Source organism: Enhydra lutris, unplaced genomic scaffold (genome assembly GCF_002288905.1).
Source record: "Enhydra lutris kenyoni isolate GAN:26980312 unplaced genomic scaffold, ASM228890v2 scaffoldscaffold34, whole genome shotgun sequence".
NCBI classification, from domain to species: domain Eukaryota; kingdom Metazoa; phylum Chordata; class Mammalia; order Carnivora; family Mustelidae; genus Enhydra; species Enhydra lutris.
This window is the reverse complement of record NW_019154118.1, coordinates 19,811,009-19,828,101: the sequence shown is the minus strand read 5'-3', so window position 1 is coordinate 19,828,101 and position 17,093 is coordinate 19,811,009. Positions and strand designations below refer to the sequence as shown.

The 17,093-nt window shown below is 43.2% G+C and overlaps 2 protein-coding genes across 3 annotated transcripts in view; one reads left to right on the top strand and one right to left on the bottom strand.

Annotated features, from left to right (window-relative positions):
* LOC111153880 (ubiquitin specific peptidase 28) overlaps positions 1-3,140 on the bottom strand; it is a 59,177-nt gene extending 56,037 nt beyond the window's left edge. Inside the window, exon 1 of the mRNA XM_022513158.1 lies at positions 3,042-3,140. Within this exon, the coding sequence (XP_022368866.1) occupies positions 3,042-3,098 (57 nt within the window). The 5' untranslated portion in view covers positions 3,099-3,140. The remainder of the gene's footprint in view (positions 1-3,041) is intronic.
* A 1,166-nt stretch (positions 3,141-4,306) lies between these two features.
* The window catches only part of LOC111153895 (5-hydroxytryptamine receptor 3B), a 45,529-nt gene continuing 32,742 nt past the window's right edge, over positions 4,307-17,093 (top strand). Inside the window, exons 1-2 of one of the 2 annotated variants that reach the window (XM_022513195.1) lie at positions 4,307-4,387; positions 9,399-9,518. The gene's annotated coding sequence lies outside the window, so the exon portion shown is untranslated. Of the gene's footprint in view, positions 4,388-9,398; positions 9,519-17,093 lie in introns of those variants that run through there. The other variant, XM_022513196.1, reaches the window with a different exon arrangement.

Genomic DNA, 17,093 nt, shown 5'->3' with positions numbered 1-17,093 from the left:
AATGAAGGAAGAAGGGAAGGGTGGTACCTCTTACACCAAGAGAAAAGAGATAATGAAGAGGAAACACAAAGAGCAAAAAAAATAAGACATCTCCTTATAGAAACAAAAACAAACACCCCCCATCTCTTTTGATAGCAGCAGGCTCAGCCAAGTAGAAGCTATATATTTAGAAAGAATGAAGGGAAGATTGAGTTTAAAACATCAGGAGAGTTCTGGAGGGTAAAAGAAAGGTTCTGACCTAAGACAACGGGTCCACTGACTCAGAAGTAGGATCAAAGCTATCTTGGGCTCTTAGACTCAGAATTTCTTGAGTTCTATCCTGGCTGTGCCATTTGCTAGGTGGGTGATCTTGGGCAAACTGTTTAATAAATGTAAGTCTTCCTATATGAAAACTTCACGGAGCATCTCTAAGTCCCGAGATAATACAGGTTAAGTTCTGAGCACAGGGTCGGGCATATACTACATGTTCAATTAACGTCAGCTCCTGCTACTACCAGCACCATTATTTTCCTTAAAAAACATCTGCTTCACTTGGCTACCACTTACATTCCTTCAAGGAAATATAACACATGGGAAGATCTTGCCTGGCAAGGCGCTACTTGTCACTGCTTTTTACAAATATTGTACTCATTGTGTGAGCAGAAACTATCTGTAGCTGAAGAGACATTAAAGTTGTGAGAGCCAACCCAGTGCTAACGGGCTGGTGTTCCGAAAATCACAACTAACGAGACAAGGTAAATGCGAATGAAAAGCCTATAAATCAAGAGAAAGCAAAAAGGACATTAAATTTTCACTAAAACTGGCAGGTTTTCATAGGGCTCCAGGCAGCGTCAGGAGCATGTGATGAATCCTCGTGCCGTTGCCAAGGAGGACAGGTTTGTAAGAACCAACCTGACTTCAAGTTGTTTATCCTACAGTAACAGTAAATGTTGCTGCTGGTTGTTTTTTTGTTGTTGTTGTTGTTGTTGTTTTAATCTAAGTCAAGAACTGATTAAAACACAGAAATCTGTCTGTTAAGAAATCTCTGTAGATGTTCGAATTACCAGTGGGCAGTCTGGGGTGTTAAGCAACATCACAAAGTATCCTCTTTCAGACTCTAGAGAACATATTCCAAAGGTGCTGCATTTTTCTCACTAAAATTCTTGGGAGGCTATAAAGGGTTCTGTGTGTCCCCATGCACCACTGACCAATAAGGGAAGGGCTGCATTCTAGGTTTTAAATAGCTTCCTGGACGGATAGCTCTTCTCAACCGGAACTGAAGACCCTTTAAGGGAAACGCAGAGTGCCTCCGAGAATCCAAAATAGAGTCCATTCTAACATGAAACTCATCAAGATGGGGAAATTACTAAAATCCTTCCTCTGAGATGCAAACGGTACTTTCCCTCGATAAGATTCCTTCAACCTAGCCTGCTAATTTCAAGCATTTTCATTAGCAAAAACAAAAGGGGCAAACATTATCAAGAATTCCAAGCTTATCAGGCTGTCTGTACGGGGCGAATCACCAGGAAGAACAGCGAATGTCATCACTCCGCAGGTGGCCAAGAGTCAGGGTACTCGGGCCAGCCACAGCCAAGCCGAGTTCCAAGTCTTCCCAAAATAGCTATGACTTACATACAAGTGCTCATCAAACACCTCACATACAAACCCCGAGTGCTGAGAGAGAGTGCTCAAACTGTGGCAGAGGTAAACGAAGATGCCGCTGATGACCAGGCACGTGGTCCCCCAACATATTTAAATATGACCTACTCTCCCTTAAAATAGCCTCTTCTCTAAACCAACGCAACTATCTCAAAACTCCGATTTTTTCCCCACCTGTTCTGAAGTCACTGTCCTAAAAACAAATAGAAATGACCTGTGAAACCAGAGAAAATCCTGACTCAGAGACCATTAGGTATTTGCGGACACCGAACAAGAGCATCCCCATTAGAAATCAGCAGCACGTGAAGGACCATCCATGTTACTTTCATTTTGGAGCCCAGGACCTGGAGGACATTAAAAAGGAAATGGGTTCACTACACCCCACGGGTCTCCTGTGTGCACAAAAAGAATACACAGGCACAAAAGGTTTCCCACGTGGAAGTAGCTGACAGCTCTGCATTGTCAATATTTTTATGAAATTCCTCATTTCCAGACTCTCACTGGAATACTTGGCACAGGTCTCCCATTCGGTCTCGAAAAAGCACAGCAGGGGAGGGGGGAGGAGGGGGTGTGAAGTTATAACTTTCCAAAGTAACATTAGAAGACGTTCTCGAATTGCCCACTTAACCAAGTTTCTACACACGGCATTATCAGCCTTTTGATTTCTCCCAAACCAGTGTTCCGCTCTCACCAACTCAGCCCAGAAATCCTTGTATCGATTTCAATCTTCTGAGATAATAGGAACAGGAACGCATTTACGAGAATACCTTCTATTCACCGCGCTGTTCCTCCTCCCTCCTTAAAAATCTACTGATGAATGCACCGGGCAGGCTGCTCTCAGTTTATTTAAAAAAGAAAGAAAAGAAAAAAGAAGGGGGCTGCTGGGGTAAGGGAAGGGAGGGAGTGGTAACCAGGACCCCTGGTCTTCCACACGGTGTTCATCAATCCCTGCTTTAAGTCAGGTAAGTTCGGTCTGCTTCAGACACTTGAAAACAGTACTGCCAGAAAAGGGACTAAAAACCACCTTAGCGGCCCTCTTGAGAAGTTTCTCACCCAGGTCAGGGCCCAGGAGCGCTCCCCCTAAAGATCCCTGATGTACACAACCCCACGTCCTGCCCTTTATAGCTGGTTCTCCAAAACACCGACTCCCCCCAAACTTCAGCTCGCCCCCGACCCAAGCCTTGCAAAGACCTAGCGCCCCCCACCCCCCGGGTGCACCGCCCTCGCCCCCGCCCAGCCGGCCGCCGGTGCTCTCCGCAGCCCCCGTCCGCCCCGCGCCCCGCAGCCCCACAGCCCCGCAGGCCTGCCCGGGGCCCGCGCCGCTCCAGCTCACGCCCCGCAGCCCCCTCCCCGCCCGGGACCCCGAGCCACCCCCGGCCCTCGCTCGCCGCCGCGGGGCCCACCGAGCCGTGTCGGTCGGCTGCTCGGGCCGCGTCGTCCTGGTGTAGCTCCGCAGTCATGGCCGAGGCGCCCCTCCGCGGGTCATCCGGCTCCCGCCGCCGCCGCCGCCGCCAGCCCAGCCTCGCAGAAGAAGGAGGAGGTGGAGGCGGAGGAGGAGAAAGAGGAGGAGGAGGCCCCGCCCCGCCCTCCGCCCCGTTTGGGCCCCGCCTCCGCTCCGAGCGCGCCGGAGGCTCGCCCACACGCCCCGCCCCCGGCCCGCGCGCGCACGCAAGGCGCGCGGCCGAGGGCCGAGCGGCTCTGCGTGCTCCCGCGCACGCCGCGCTCTGACCCGGCGCGGATCACATGACCCCCAGGCCCCGCCCGCGGCTAACGGTCAGCTGCGCGGCCCCGCGGCGTTCGCGTTCAGAGCTGCGGGAGCCCGGGAAATGGTCTTGGCAAGTGCGGACGCTGCGCTCCCCGGTATAGTTCTCGGCGCTCTGCCCTCAGAACCCACTCATCTGTAGGACTCGCTGCCGCCTCACGCCTGCCCGCAGAAGAGCTCAAACTGCCCTCCACCTGGGAACCCGTGTGGGGACCGCGCGCGGGGTGGTTTCCCACCTGGCCGCGCCGCCGCTTCGAAGTCCGGGAACAGGAAGGACTCCCCATTAGAGCATCAGGGTCTTCCAGGGCCGGCGGAGGCCGAGCGCTGCGGTCTGTCCCCAGACGGACCAGCCCTTCCACGCACGGTACCCCAGCGTGGTACCCGGATACCCCTGGGCCCGGCGGGCAGCAATTGCCGAGTTGTCCCATTTCCGGTTTTCTGCAGTTCCAACCACAGCTCTGTCCTATTTGGTTAAGTTTGCGCTGGATGCTGTGACGGCATGTTAAAAGCTAAGATGCGGCTCCCCCACCCCCTCCCCGCCACACCCAAAACTGTATTTTCAACAATTCGGTGGAAATGTTAACTACTAACCATGTTTCACATTTATTCACATGTATCACGACGACAATCCAGCTGGCACCCTTTTGGCTGTCCCCAGTGTATGCGGAGACCCGGTGTGGAAGAGCCTCTTTTAGGGGTAGGGTTCTACCATTTTCCCGGTGCAGGCCCCTGGCGGCATCTTGGGTGTGAGTTGCATATGGAGGGTGACCTTTCCTGTGCTCCTGGCATTGTTGTCCGTGTGATTGTGATGTTTCACCTGCAGGGCTTTCTAGTCTGCATGTGGGCATAGCTTTTGGCACAAGGAAACAGGTACAGTGCAGGGGCGGCTCCCCTGGGAGGAGACCTGGCTGGTTTCGGGAGCCTGGGCCATGACTGCAGCTGCTGCTTCCTTACCTGGAGACACAGAGGCGCCCCTTTCCTTGACAGGTAACCCGCAGAGTGATCAGAATCTTCCACCCTCAACAGGCTGACTGTGTGTGTGTCCGGTGGTTGTAGGTTGCAGGACTTTCATGTTTATGTCTTTGACTTTTTTTTTCTTTTTTTTTTTCTTTCTTTTCTTTTTTTTTTTTTTTTTGTGGTGAGTAATCCAGAGCTGTGCGCATGGTCTCAACCCAGCGGTCACTGCAAAACCAGTTGATTTCTCAGTCTGGCTTATTTGCGGCATTGAATACATCTAAATTACTAGAAAGTGCTATTTCTGTGTGTCTTTACCATGTCTGTGGGGCAACTCTTGTTTGTCTTTGCCCGCTCATTTTAGGAAATTGCTTATTTAATGTTAGTAAACGGGGTGGAAACCTGTAACTTTTCCACGAAAATTTCCTTAAAAGACCACCAGGGACCACCTATGCCCATATTTCTGAAACAGATATATACAGGCCATTTGATAAATACAGACCCCTGGATTCTGATTAAGTGTCTTTCTGCTATGTGGTTCTAAACAGAACTCCAGATCTAATAAATTTGATAAAATCAATTTGAGGGCTCTAGATCTGATAGATACTCTTAGCCTCCTTGGGTTTAAGTACCACCTGATCTTGGACATGGTAATCAGCTGGAGACACTCCGTCCAACCGGGGTGTTTCATGAACAGTCTGCATCAGTGCTTGGCCATCAGTTGGCAAGTTTCGTGGTGATCAAGTATCCAAAGCGGACGTCATGGACCATGGGCTGTCACCACAGAAAATCCCTTCTTATTCCCCCTAAAAACCCATACATGAAGGTTCCAGAATAATTACATTCTTAGTTGATAATAATTTCAGGAGTGTTCAGGAAAATAAACAATATTGTTAAGGACCGATAGCAAGTAACTGACATAATGTAGAGAGGGAATAGTTTTCAGAGTATTTTCCTGAGGAAGAAATTGAATTTTTTTTCTTTCTCTGGAAACTTTTTGTCTCCGTGCTGTTACTTTTTCTGAGTCAGTGAATTTACATTTCTGCTTCTGATTTTCCTCACACCCAAAATGTAGTTTGTATTACAGTAAAATCATCCCATTTCAGTGCTGTTGAGTACTTGGGCAGAGCTTGCGTGGGATAAATGACAATGAAGGGAAAGCATTAGGAAGAGAATAAAGGGTAAGAAGGGTGTGTATACTTCTCTTCTCTGCCTCATTCTGTGAGCAGTGCTTGCCCCAGGCTTTGGAGCAGTTGGATCTGAAAGCTGGAGGCTCAGGCTGATGGACAAGTATGGTTGTTCTTTGAGTTATGGATTCCTTTCCGGGAATGATGGAGTCACAAATGTCCTTATGTAAGGGCTAGCTTCTTAGCAGTAGGAAAATGGCCTTTCTCATTATTTTTAAAAGAATATGGATATTTCTGTTATAACCCCTAGATTAAAGAATTAGATGATATACAAGGTTAAGTGCTAGGTGTTAAGAAAGTGTTTCAGAAAAGGCTCCCTTTGACTATTTGAAAAGTAAATGCTTTTCTAGCCTTCCTGAAATGTGTACTGTAAGCAAATGTAGTTTGTGGGGAATCAAAACAACTTTCAACAAAATGAGTGAGTTCATTTCCGTTTTAGAGGTATTGGCCTTGGTATTCAAAATAATAACCTCCCAGTCCCCTTCTTTTTGTTTCTCTGGAAAATATAAGCAAACACTAAAACAACAACAAACCCTCTTAACATCAGTTTTCTTCAGAATTCGTAAAAGCCTTCAACTCCTGGGATTCAGTTTTCCTTTTATAAGAAGGAGAAAATAACTTTAGCTTCCAGATTGAAATGTGGTAATGAAGAACCAGGATTAAGTCCATTTCTTCAAACTTGATTTTTGACAGCACTCTAGACCAGTGGGCATAGGACAGATTTTTAGCAAATGGTGCTCAGACAGCTCGTTTTCCATATAAGAAATTAATTTTAGACTCTTACATCATAAACAGAAATCAGTTTTAGGTTGACTAAAGACTTGAATGTAAAAAAGCAAAATCAAAAAGTTTTAAAACACTCAATTGGAGAATAGATTTTGAGGACAGGGGCACTTTCTTAAATCAGATGCAAAAAGTATAGTCCATACAAAAAAAAAAACTGATAACTTCAATTATGTTAAAATTAAGAATTTCTCATCCAAAGGTACCATTAAAAAAGTGAAAATACCCACAAACTGGGAGAAGATATTTGCAACACATACATGTAACTGATAACATTTTGGTATCTAGAACAAAACTTCAAAACCTTGGCACTGGTACCTTACTGGGGCAGATGCTTCCTTGTTCTGGGAGCTGTCCTGCGCATCGTAGGCTGTTTAGCATCGTCTCTGGTCTCTCCCTACCAGATGCCAGGAGCTCCGCTCCCCGCCTGTAATCATCAAAAACGGCTCCAGGCATTGCTAAATGTTTCCTAAATAGCAAATTCTCTTCTAGTAGAGGACCACCGATCTAAACTAGGTGAACAACCCTTACGAAAGAGACCGTGCACTTGAAGAAAGAGCCAAAGACCTCTGTAGGCACTTGACAGATAGGAAACTCAAGTGTATAAAAAGATTCTAAACCCACTAATGATCAGGAACACAGGAATGAAAACTACAACGATGCCATGTCATGCATACAATGGATGAAAGTTTTAAAATACCACAATAACAAGTGTTGGCAAGAATATGGAGCCATGGGAGAACACCTACACATTGTTGAGTAGTGTAAATTAGCACAACCACTTTGGAAAACAGTTTGACATCAAGTACTAAAATTTAAAGTTGTGTATGCCTTACAGCCAGCACTTCCCAAATAATATCCTAGAAAAATTCTTAAACGTTACCAGGATATGTGTACAAAAATGTTCATAACACTTTTAATAGCAGATGAAATGGGAATCAACCTAAATATATCAACAGTAAAACTGATCAATTTTTTGTGTAGTCATTCAATGGAAATATATATAGTAGTTAAAATGAATGAATTATAGCTATGCAATATCAAGGATGAATTTCATGAATATAATATTATAAAGAGCAAATTACAGAAGATGGCATACAATATGATTCCATTTGTACAAATTACAAAAATTGTCAAATAATATATAGTCCAGGGAGTTAAACACATGCCTAAACTACTATTAAGACCCTAAATGTTATGAACACAAAATTTGGACTAAAAGTTCTGAGGGAAGGGGAGGGGAGGAGAGGGGAAGGGGTATATAGGGGAACTTACAGATAATTGGTAATGCTCTGTTTTCATAAATCAAGTGGTAGGTATATGAGGCTTTGTCATATCACTTTACATACATTTTATGTACGTAAAACATTAAAAGAACGTTATTCTAAAATTAAGATCAAAAGGAAATCTTTAATAATATTTCTGTGCCCTCCAAAAATACAGAAAACACAGTCTCTGTAGTTTACAAAGATTACTCTTTTACGTTGGGTGATGCATGAGGCAGCATTTTAACATTCTGTCCTAATAAGTAGAAATTATAATTTGACTGTCTTCAAGATAAATGAAAAATATTACCATTCCATTTTATGCAAAGTGTGCCAAAAATCCAGATTTTAGGTGACACCGAATGATAGTCATTTTATAAAACATTTTCCCTTTTGGCTTCTAGATTTGGGGAAAGATATCCTGTGTCAAAGTTGGGGCCTCCTATAGAAACCAGAAACCTGCTTTAAGATAAAAGCCAGAAAGCTACCCGGGAAAAGCAAATGTATACTTGTATAAAATGTGTAATATGTATATATTTATACACATTATATATGCATATATATAATTATAATATGTATAATATATAATGTATAAAATGTATAAAAGCTAATTGTATAATGCAGCAAATACTGGAGCATAAATTGGAGCTTAAGGTGACTTAATTTTTCACTCAGGACACCACTGAAGTGAAAAATCTTTCTCCTCAAAATACCAGAATTTGAAAAAGTAGATGCAGCAAGAGTAACTAATACCAACTTGAAATGCAAATGTTTTTACTGATCTGGGACTTGACTCTGGAAGAAAAGAGAACATTTTTAGAGGAAGTAATAACTTATTTATTTATTAAATAAATAGCATTTACAGGCTAGGTGGTGTTACGAGAGCTTCGCATTTATGAACTCATCCTCACAATGCGCTGTGAAGTAAGTGCTGTCATTATTAATACCTCGTTCACAAATGAGGAAACCAACAAAGAATGGTTAAATACCTTGCCCAAGATTTTTCTACTAATAAAGATAGAGCCACTATTCTAAGCTAAGCAGTCTAGCTTTCTTTCTATAGGCCAAGGTAAAAAATAAGATTCTGGATGGTTAAGTAGAAAAAAGATCCTGTAAAGATTTCTCTGAGGAGGTGCCATTTGTACAGAGTTGACAAAGACAATGGGACACTGGGCCCTCTCTCAAAAACTAGTTTTAAGAGGAGTAACCAGGTCCCAGTTTGCCTGGGGCGGTTAAGGTTTACCCCTGTTTTCCCAGCACGGTTATTAGTAGCTTCTCCTTTCTCAAGCTTCTAGGTTTGGATGATAAATTGTATGGTCATCTTACTGACAGTTTATCTTGAACATAAACAATTCCTAAAGAATCACACCGTAGTAATCCCAAAGTCTTTGAGGTATAGCTCAAATGCAAATCTCTAACCAAGTCTGATAACAAGAACTGGTTAACCTGTTTCAGAAGAACACAGCCAGGGGAAATAGCGGGCACCCTATTGAAAGCGCATGGGATCACTGCCTTGAGTCCCATGCCCCTAAGGGACTGTAGCTTTTTCAGTTTTGTAACCCAGTTTCCGTAGCATTTAAGCCTAGAGGTGCCTGAGAGCCATCCCCGGAGAGTTGGAGACACCGTAGAGTTAAAAGGAGAGAAAATCTTTGATGGTCTCTGCCAAGGGGGGCAGAAGTTGAATGAGGTTTTCTGTCCCCATGGGAGAAAAGCATTTAGAATTTTGGACCTGGGATGTTGAAGGTAAGAACATTAAAATTCTGAAACAATTGTTTGTTGTAATATTTATTGTATCCTTTACTTATTCAGAGTAACCAGAAACTTAAAACCAAAGGAACAAGGTGCCCAACAGACCATCTGGACTCTTCAGCCATTTCTTTGAGGAGCTGCAGCACCCTAGAGGGGTGTCACTTGCTTTAAGGAGTACAGGTAAGTACTGCATTCCCTACGCCCTTCAGAGAGCTGGTCTGGGCAAATCAGAGTGCTCTAGTACCAAGGCGTTAAAAAGATTTAGAGAAGTACTTCGTGTAAAATTATTAGTCATGTTATTGGAAGTAGAGAATTCTCAACTCTAGAGAAAAGATAACAGTGATCCCAACAATTATTGATTATCAGTCATTTCATTGGCAAACCAAAGAGAATGGGACAATGGCAAAACCAACACTGAGTTGATCACAGTGAGTAGGTCGGTGATCTGGTTATAAGCTCATGGGGAGATCATGATAAAAATATTTTCAACATTACGAAATGACAAATAAGTTTTGATTTTTAAAAAACTAAATCTGCATTGCTCAAACTGGATAGGATAAAAAGCCCCTTTTCTATAGCTCTGTGACAAGGAAGCCTACACGTTCAGCATAGGTTATAAAGTTTCCTGGGGGGAGGCTTCTTGAAACAAAAGTTTAACAGACGTGACATTTTTGTTTCTTTTCTTGGCTAGGAATTCATTCTCAGTATTTAACAGTACTGGAAACGCTATGACATAACTTTTGGCTTTCCTACTCACATACATTCATTAGTTAGCAATCTCTCTGTTGGTTATCATAAATCTGGGGGCACCTGGGTGGCTCAGTCAGCTGAGGTGTCTGACTCTTGATCTCAGCTCAGGTTTTGACCTTGGGGTTGTGGATTCAGGTCTCACATTGGGCTCCATGCTGGGCATGGAGCCTACTTGAAAAACAAAACGAAACACTGAGGGCGCCTGGGTGGCTCAGTCAGTTAAGTGCCCAACTCTCGATTTTAGCTCAGGTCATGATCTCAGCGTCGTGAGATCCACCACACTCAGAAGGGAGTCTGCTGATGATTCTCTCTCTCTTCCTCTACCCCTCTCCACCCCCACGCTCATGCTCTCTAAATAAATAAATCTTAAAAAAAAAAAAAAAAAAAGCAGAGTCAGAACACATAAGAAAGGACTGACAACGGGTGTGTGCCCCAGTTTTGCAGCTTTACTCAGGCAACAGGCCATAGTCAGAGCATGACATGAGGTGACCGAAGTGCTGATAGGAGACCAAGCAGGCTTATGGCCTGAGGAACCATGAACTAGAGGTTAGGCCAAATATACTCACCCAAGAGTGAGGAGAGAATTGTGAAAAGGAGAGAGGTAGAGAAAAGGATCCCTAGGTTTTTGTGCGGATTCAACTCAGGTCCCTGGCTACCCTTCTACCACAGACATGAAACACCTCAAAAAGGACAAAAGAAAGCAGATGAGCTCTGAGCTGTTGCCTACATCCAAGTGAGACCATTTGAGGTTTGAGTCTCACCAAATGAATTCACTTCTAAAGCACAAAAACATCAGCATTCCCTGGAGGAAGATTTTACACACACACACACACACACACACACACACACACACACACACACACATTCTCTTTACCCTTTAGACCTAACAGAATTCAGAGTCTCAGTAAAACATAGTATGCAGGATACAATCCAAAATTACTTGATATGTAAAGAACCAGGAAAATATGACCCATTATTAAGGGAAAAGACAGGCCAGATCAAGATGTTAGAATTAATCAGACAAGAACATTGAAGTATCTATGATAACTATACTTTGGAGTAAAGGAAAACACACTCATAATAAATGAGAAAACAGAAAAACCTCAACAGGTAATTATAAAATATAAATAAGAACAAAAATGAAAAAACTTCAAACTTAACCATTCAGTATCTGAAAATAACAAGTCGTTGAATTGGCTTTATTGTAGGGTACGCATTGTGTAAGGGAAAAATTATGACATTGGCTTGTGGTGTGTGTCTGTTTAGATGTAATGCTTATGACAACGAACATAAGTAACGGCAAGGCTGGTGAATGGAACCAAATGATTGCAGGATTACTGCATTTTATGGGAAAGTGCAGTAAAAGACTAAAAAGACTGTGAGGAAGTAAAAATATTTATTTTAATTCCTAGCATGACCACTAAGTAAATTGTGCAAAAAGTATAGCTAAAATGCTAATAGGTAGGGCATCTGGGTGGCTCAGTTGGTTGAGCGACTGCCTTCGGCTCAGGTCATGATCCTAGAGTGCCAGGATCAAGTCCTGCCCTTCTCCCTCTGACCCTCCCCCCATCTCATGTTGTCTCTCCATTCTCTCTCTCTCAAATAAATAAATAAAATCTTTAAAAAAATAAAATGCTAATAGGTAGTCTTTCGTGGATATTAAAAATCAAAAAATCCAAAAGTAGGCAGAAAAGGAAGAATAAAAAAATAATATAGAAAACAAACATTAAAATGGGAGATTTAAATCTAACCATATCAATAACTACTTTAAATAATAGTGGATTAAATATTCCAATTAAAAAGCAGAAATTAACAAAACAAAAAAGGAAGATCCACGTACACCATATGCAAGAGATGCACTTTAAATATAAAGACATGCACAGGCTGAAGGAGAAGATACACCATGCGCCATGGACTGAATGTTTCTGTCCCCCCAGATTCATATATTAAAACCTTAACCCCCAGTGTGATGGTATTAGGAGGTGAGACTTTACAGGGGTGATTAGGTCATGAGGGTGGAGCCCTCGTGATGAAACTCGTACCCTATAAGAGACCCAGGAAGCTCCCAAGTCCTCTTTCCCTTATGTGGAGATACAAGAAGTTGGCAGTCTGCAGCTCAGAAGAGATCCCTCACCAGAACTTGACCATGCCGGCACCCTGATCTTAGAATTCCAGCCTCTAAAACTGTGAGAAATAAGTTTCTGTTGTTCATAAGTGACCCAGTCTGTGGTATTCTGTTACAGCTGCCCAAAGACACCGTGTAAACAGCACAGAGAGCCTGGGGTGGTTATTAGTATTGGACAAAATAGACCCATGACCAAAGTACTACCAGAAACAAAGAGAGTCATTTTGTAGTGGCAAAAGCGTTGATTCATCAGGAAGACCTAATAATCATAAATGTGTATGTGCCTAATAACAGAGCTTCAAAAATATGTGAAGTAAAAACAAAGACTAAAAAGAAGAAACAGACAATTCCACAATATTAATAGATTTTAACACCCTACAGGAGATGGTCCAACAAGAGACAGAAAAAACAATGAAAATGTAATCTGAACATTATTGGACCACCTTGATCTAATTGATATTCACAGAATGTTAGAACCAGCAATAGCAGAATACACATTCTTTTCAAGTATACCTAGTGCTTTTGCAAGAATTGTATGCCAACCCATGAAACATCTCTGAATCGAAATAAAATTATTGCAATCATAGAATATGTTCCTTGACCACAATAAAATTAAAATTACATATGGTCCCCAACTTTTGATGATTCCGCTTAAGATTTTCAACCTTATGGTGTTGTGGAAGTGATATACATTCATTTGAAACTGTCCTTTGAATTTTGATCTTTTCCTGGGCTAGTGCTACGCAGTCTGATTGTCTCTTATGATGCTGGACAGCAGCAGGGAGCCACAGCTCCCCGTCAGATCACAAGGGTCAATAACTGGTCCACCTAGAATCATTTTGTACCATACGACCATTCTGGTTTTCACTTTTGATATATCAGTCAATAAATTACATGAGATATTAAATACTTTATTATAAATCAGGCTTTGTGTTAGATGGTATTCTCCTACCATAGGTTAATGTAAGTGTTTTTTTGGGTGTTTTTTTTAAAGATTTTAGTTATTTGACAGACACAACGAGCAGGGAACACAAGCAGTGGGAGAGGGAGAAGCAGGCTTCCCGACGAGCAGGGAGCCCGATGCGGGGCCCCATCCCAGGACCCTGGGATCACCACCTGAGCCGAAAACAGACGCCCAACTGAGTGAACCACCCAGGCGCCCCTAATGTAAGTGTTCTAATAGGGTCAGCTAGGCAAAGCTATGATGTTTGGGAGGTTAGGTGTGTTACATGCATTTTCCACTTAGTGGTATTTTCAACTTGTGACAGGTTTATGAGGTTGTAACCCTGTCATAAGTCAAGGAAGACCTGTACGATATCTAGAAAAACATCCCAAATTTTAAAATAGACAACTTCTAAATAATCCATGGGGCAAGAAACATCACAAGAAAAATTAGAAAATATTGAAAAGGAAAAGTAATGAATATACAACATATCAAAATTGGTACAACGCCACTAACGCAGTGCTTAGAGGAAATGTATGGGTTTATTTTTCTGAGTGTAGTGACACATAGTGTTACATTAGCTTCACATGGACTACATAGTGATGCAAGAAATCTATACGTTATGCTGTGTTCACTACAAGTCTGGCTACCCTCTGCCCTGATACCTCACCATTAACAACATCATTAGCTGTATTCCTTATACCATGACCTATTCATTCCGTATCTGGAAGCCTGTATCTCCCACTCCCTGTCATCTGTTTTGCCCAACCCTTCATCCCCCACCCATCCATTTGTTCTCTGTATTTATAGGTCTGGTTCTGAAAAGGCTACATACTGTATGGTTCTACCTATATGACATTCTAGAAAAGGCAGAGCTTCCTAACATTAAAATTCTGTATGGTTTTTAGTAATACTGTTTGCAAATTTTCAGAAGTGGAGGACCAAGGCTTTACTTATTTCCACGCTTAGGAAGAAAGTAAGGAAGTTACCCCTTAGAAAGTCACTGAGTCTTTGGGAAACTTGGGTGCTCCTAGGGACCAAGAGTTTGGAAAAGCAAGAGTAAGGAGGTAAGCAGGGAGGACTTTGCTGGCAGTTGCAGCAGATTAGAAATAAATTAGACGGGATGATGTTGGGGACCCTGAAGACGAATGTTTAGAGCAAGGAAGGAAGACTAGTGAATAGAGGCACGGCATGACTCAAGTTGTGGAAGCGCGCACTGTGGAGTAAAACATACCAGAGGTTGGCTGGAGTTCTCTGGGGCTGCGGGTGCAGTGGCTGCCACAAGGCGGCGCTCTGACTACATCTACTTGGGTTTCCACTGTGCTTTTCATTGTCCCACTCCTCTCTCAGTCTTTAAGGGCTCTAACTAGAGGTCTGTCACACTCCAGCCATAGTCAGCCAGCCTATTATTAGTGCCAAGCCTTCCGCCTGGAGCAATGACAGTGTAAATTTCAGCAATGGCAGAAGGGAGACAAATACAGCTGTTGTGCATTTTAGAATAATTGCTACAGGCCATTTGGAGACAGCTTTATAATAATGGCACTTATACAGACTTATACAATATTTCCCTTTTCTGTTTTACACCCCCCTCAACACTCTGCAACATGAGTTTGTTAATCCGCTCATCTTATGAGTCTAGAATGATCTTCTCCCTAATTTTATTTGATTTGACTTTATTTATTTTTTAAAGCAAGAAGCATTTATTTGGGCAATTACAATTACAAGTCAGAAGACAACAGATTCAGGTAGAAACCAGGGTTCTGTCTGCTTCCCAGTTTTATAAAAGAAGGTACCATCCAGCCCTTTCATACCCCGTTCCTTCTGCTAGGAACTCCACTCTCACTGCTGTCACCTAATTGACTGTCTTTTCCCAGCACAAATGCCATTTGTGAAAAACCTCTCCTCAGCCCACCCCAAGTCTGGCTCTTGTTTTTGCTTCCATTGTCCCCAGTTGACTCACCAAGTAGCTTGTGTTCATCTCATTGCATTCTTAGTGTGTCTTACCTATCACCTTGAACTTGAAAAGTTCCTTGAACTTTTCTTCTCTTGTATTCCCCAGTGTCAGCCACAATTCCCCACACAGTGAGCAGATGAATAGGTAAATAAATAAAGCAAGTTCTAACAGATCGAAGCCCTTGTCCCATCTTAAGTCCACAACTGGGTTGAAAATATCCAGACATGTAGACCTGAGCCTGTCTTCCTGGCCGCTATGGTTGACCACGACCTCTCCACAGAAAAGTTCTAAATGGGCCTACATGGAGAGGTTCTGGGTCCTGCACTGAGCCACAGATCAGGGAAGATGCCCAGAGCTGGCAGAGCAAGACATCAAGACCTATCATCTGTGCAGAAGGCCAGGACAACATGGATCACTGAGTCAGACTACCTGTCTGCCATTGCAGTCGAAGCTATGTCCTGCAGCTGACGTAGTCAGAGGCATGGAAAGAAGCAGCAAACCTGTGATTCCATGTTCCTCTAGTTTGGGGGGCCCGTCTTGCGCCAGGTAACTGTGACACCCCTGAGTCTGAGGCACCCTCTGAGAAAATCAAAGACGCATGAACTCCCTGTGTCTGTGTCCCACGTTTATACTTTGGCTGCTTTCTAGCTGGTTCTGGAGCACGCCAAATAAGAGCAGTCTTGCTCTGAAGACCCTGCCCATCCTTGGGGAGTTGGTGGCGAAAGAGCAGCATATTGGATGTGGCTGTGAAAAAGCTCGTCCTTTCTGGTGTCCTCTTTCTTGCATAAACCGAACTTCTTTTCTGCCCACCTGTTCCTTCTTCTCTCCCTCTCTCCCATCCTTCTCACATATTTAACAAGTACCACCACGTGCTGAGCTCTTTGCTGGAGATGCCAAGATGAATAAGGCACAGTGCTCTACCCTCAGGGAATTCACAGGATTCTGGAAGAAATAGGGAAGGAAATAAATAGTCTTAATTTAAAAAAAAAACAATCATAATATAGTTGAATAAATGCTATCATATAGGAGGTGTCTGTGAGGCCCTGGAGGTTCAACAAGAGGGCCGTGGTGCAGTAGCCGAGATCCAGTAGCCGGCTGGTGGGAGGAGCCCTCACCGGTAGCATCTGCTGATTTCTAAGTGGGGCCGACCTTCCCATCATGGCTGATTTCAAGCTACTAACCGGATGTCACTGAGCACAGAGTTGGGAAGGGATATCCACAGTTGGCTCTTTTGCTGCAGAAAGAGCCAGCTCTGGCATACAACCATGATTTCACCTCCCAAGACCCTGAGCGGAACATCCCTTCAAGCCATGCCTGGGTTTCTGACCTATAGAACCACGAGCTCATAAATGAGTTTTGGTTTAAGCTGCCAAGTGTGTGGTAATTTGTTATGTTGCCATAGAAACCTATAGAAACAGAGCCTATTATACAGAAGTGAAAACCTAAGCTTAGAAATGGTAAGCAATTTGACCAAGGCCATGAGCATCTAACAGGTGATGGAACAGGGAGGGAAAATGACATGTGTCAGACTCAGAAGCCTGGAAACTTACACCCGTGTTCTCTGACTTACCATAGAAAACCGTGTCACATGGCCATGAAGGGCTAGAGTCGTGAGGGATACTATTCCTTGTTCATTCATTCATTCATTCATTCATTCATTCATTTTTAAGGACCAGATGTGCATTATTATTAAAGATGAAATTCCGAGCCAAAAGAAAATCAAATGTTGAGTGTGGCTTTGGACTTGAAGTGGTGGCCCAGTGATTACCTTGATACTTATTTCAGAGGATAATGCTGTGGAGTAAAGAAATTTCATATGGGACTCTACTCATTAGATATTTGATTTTGGCTAGAGCATCCATTTCTACTTTTCTCCTCCAGCCTGACCAGATGTGCTGAGAAAATTTGGTTTCCCCCGAATATGTACATCTGTCAAAATTCCTGTCAATTTTAGCACGACTGCCAAGGGAGTGAACAAAGAGA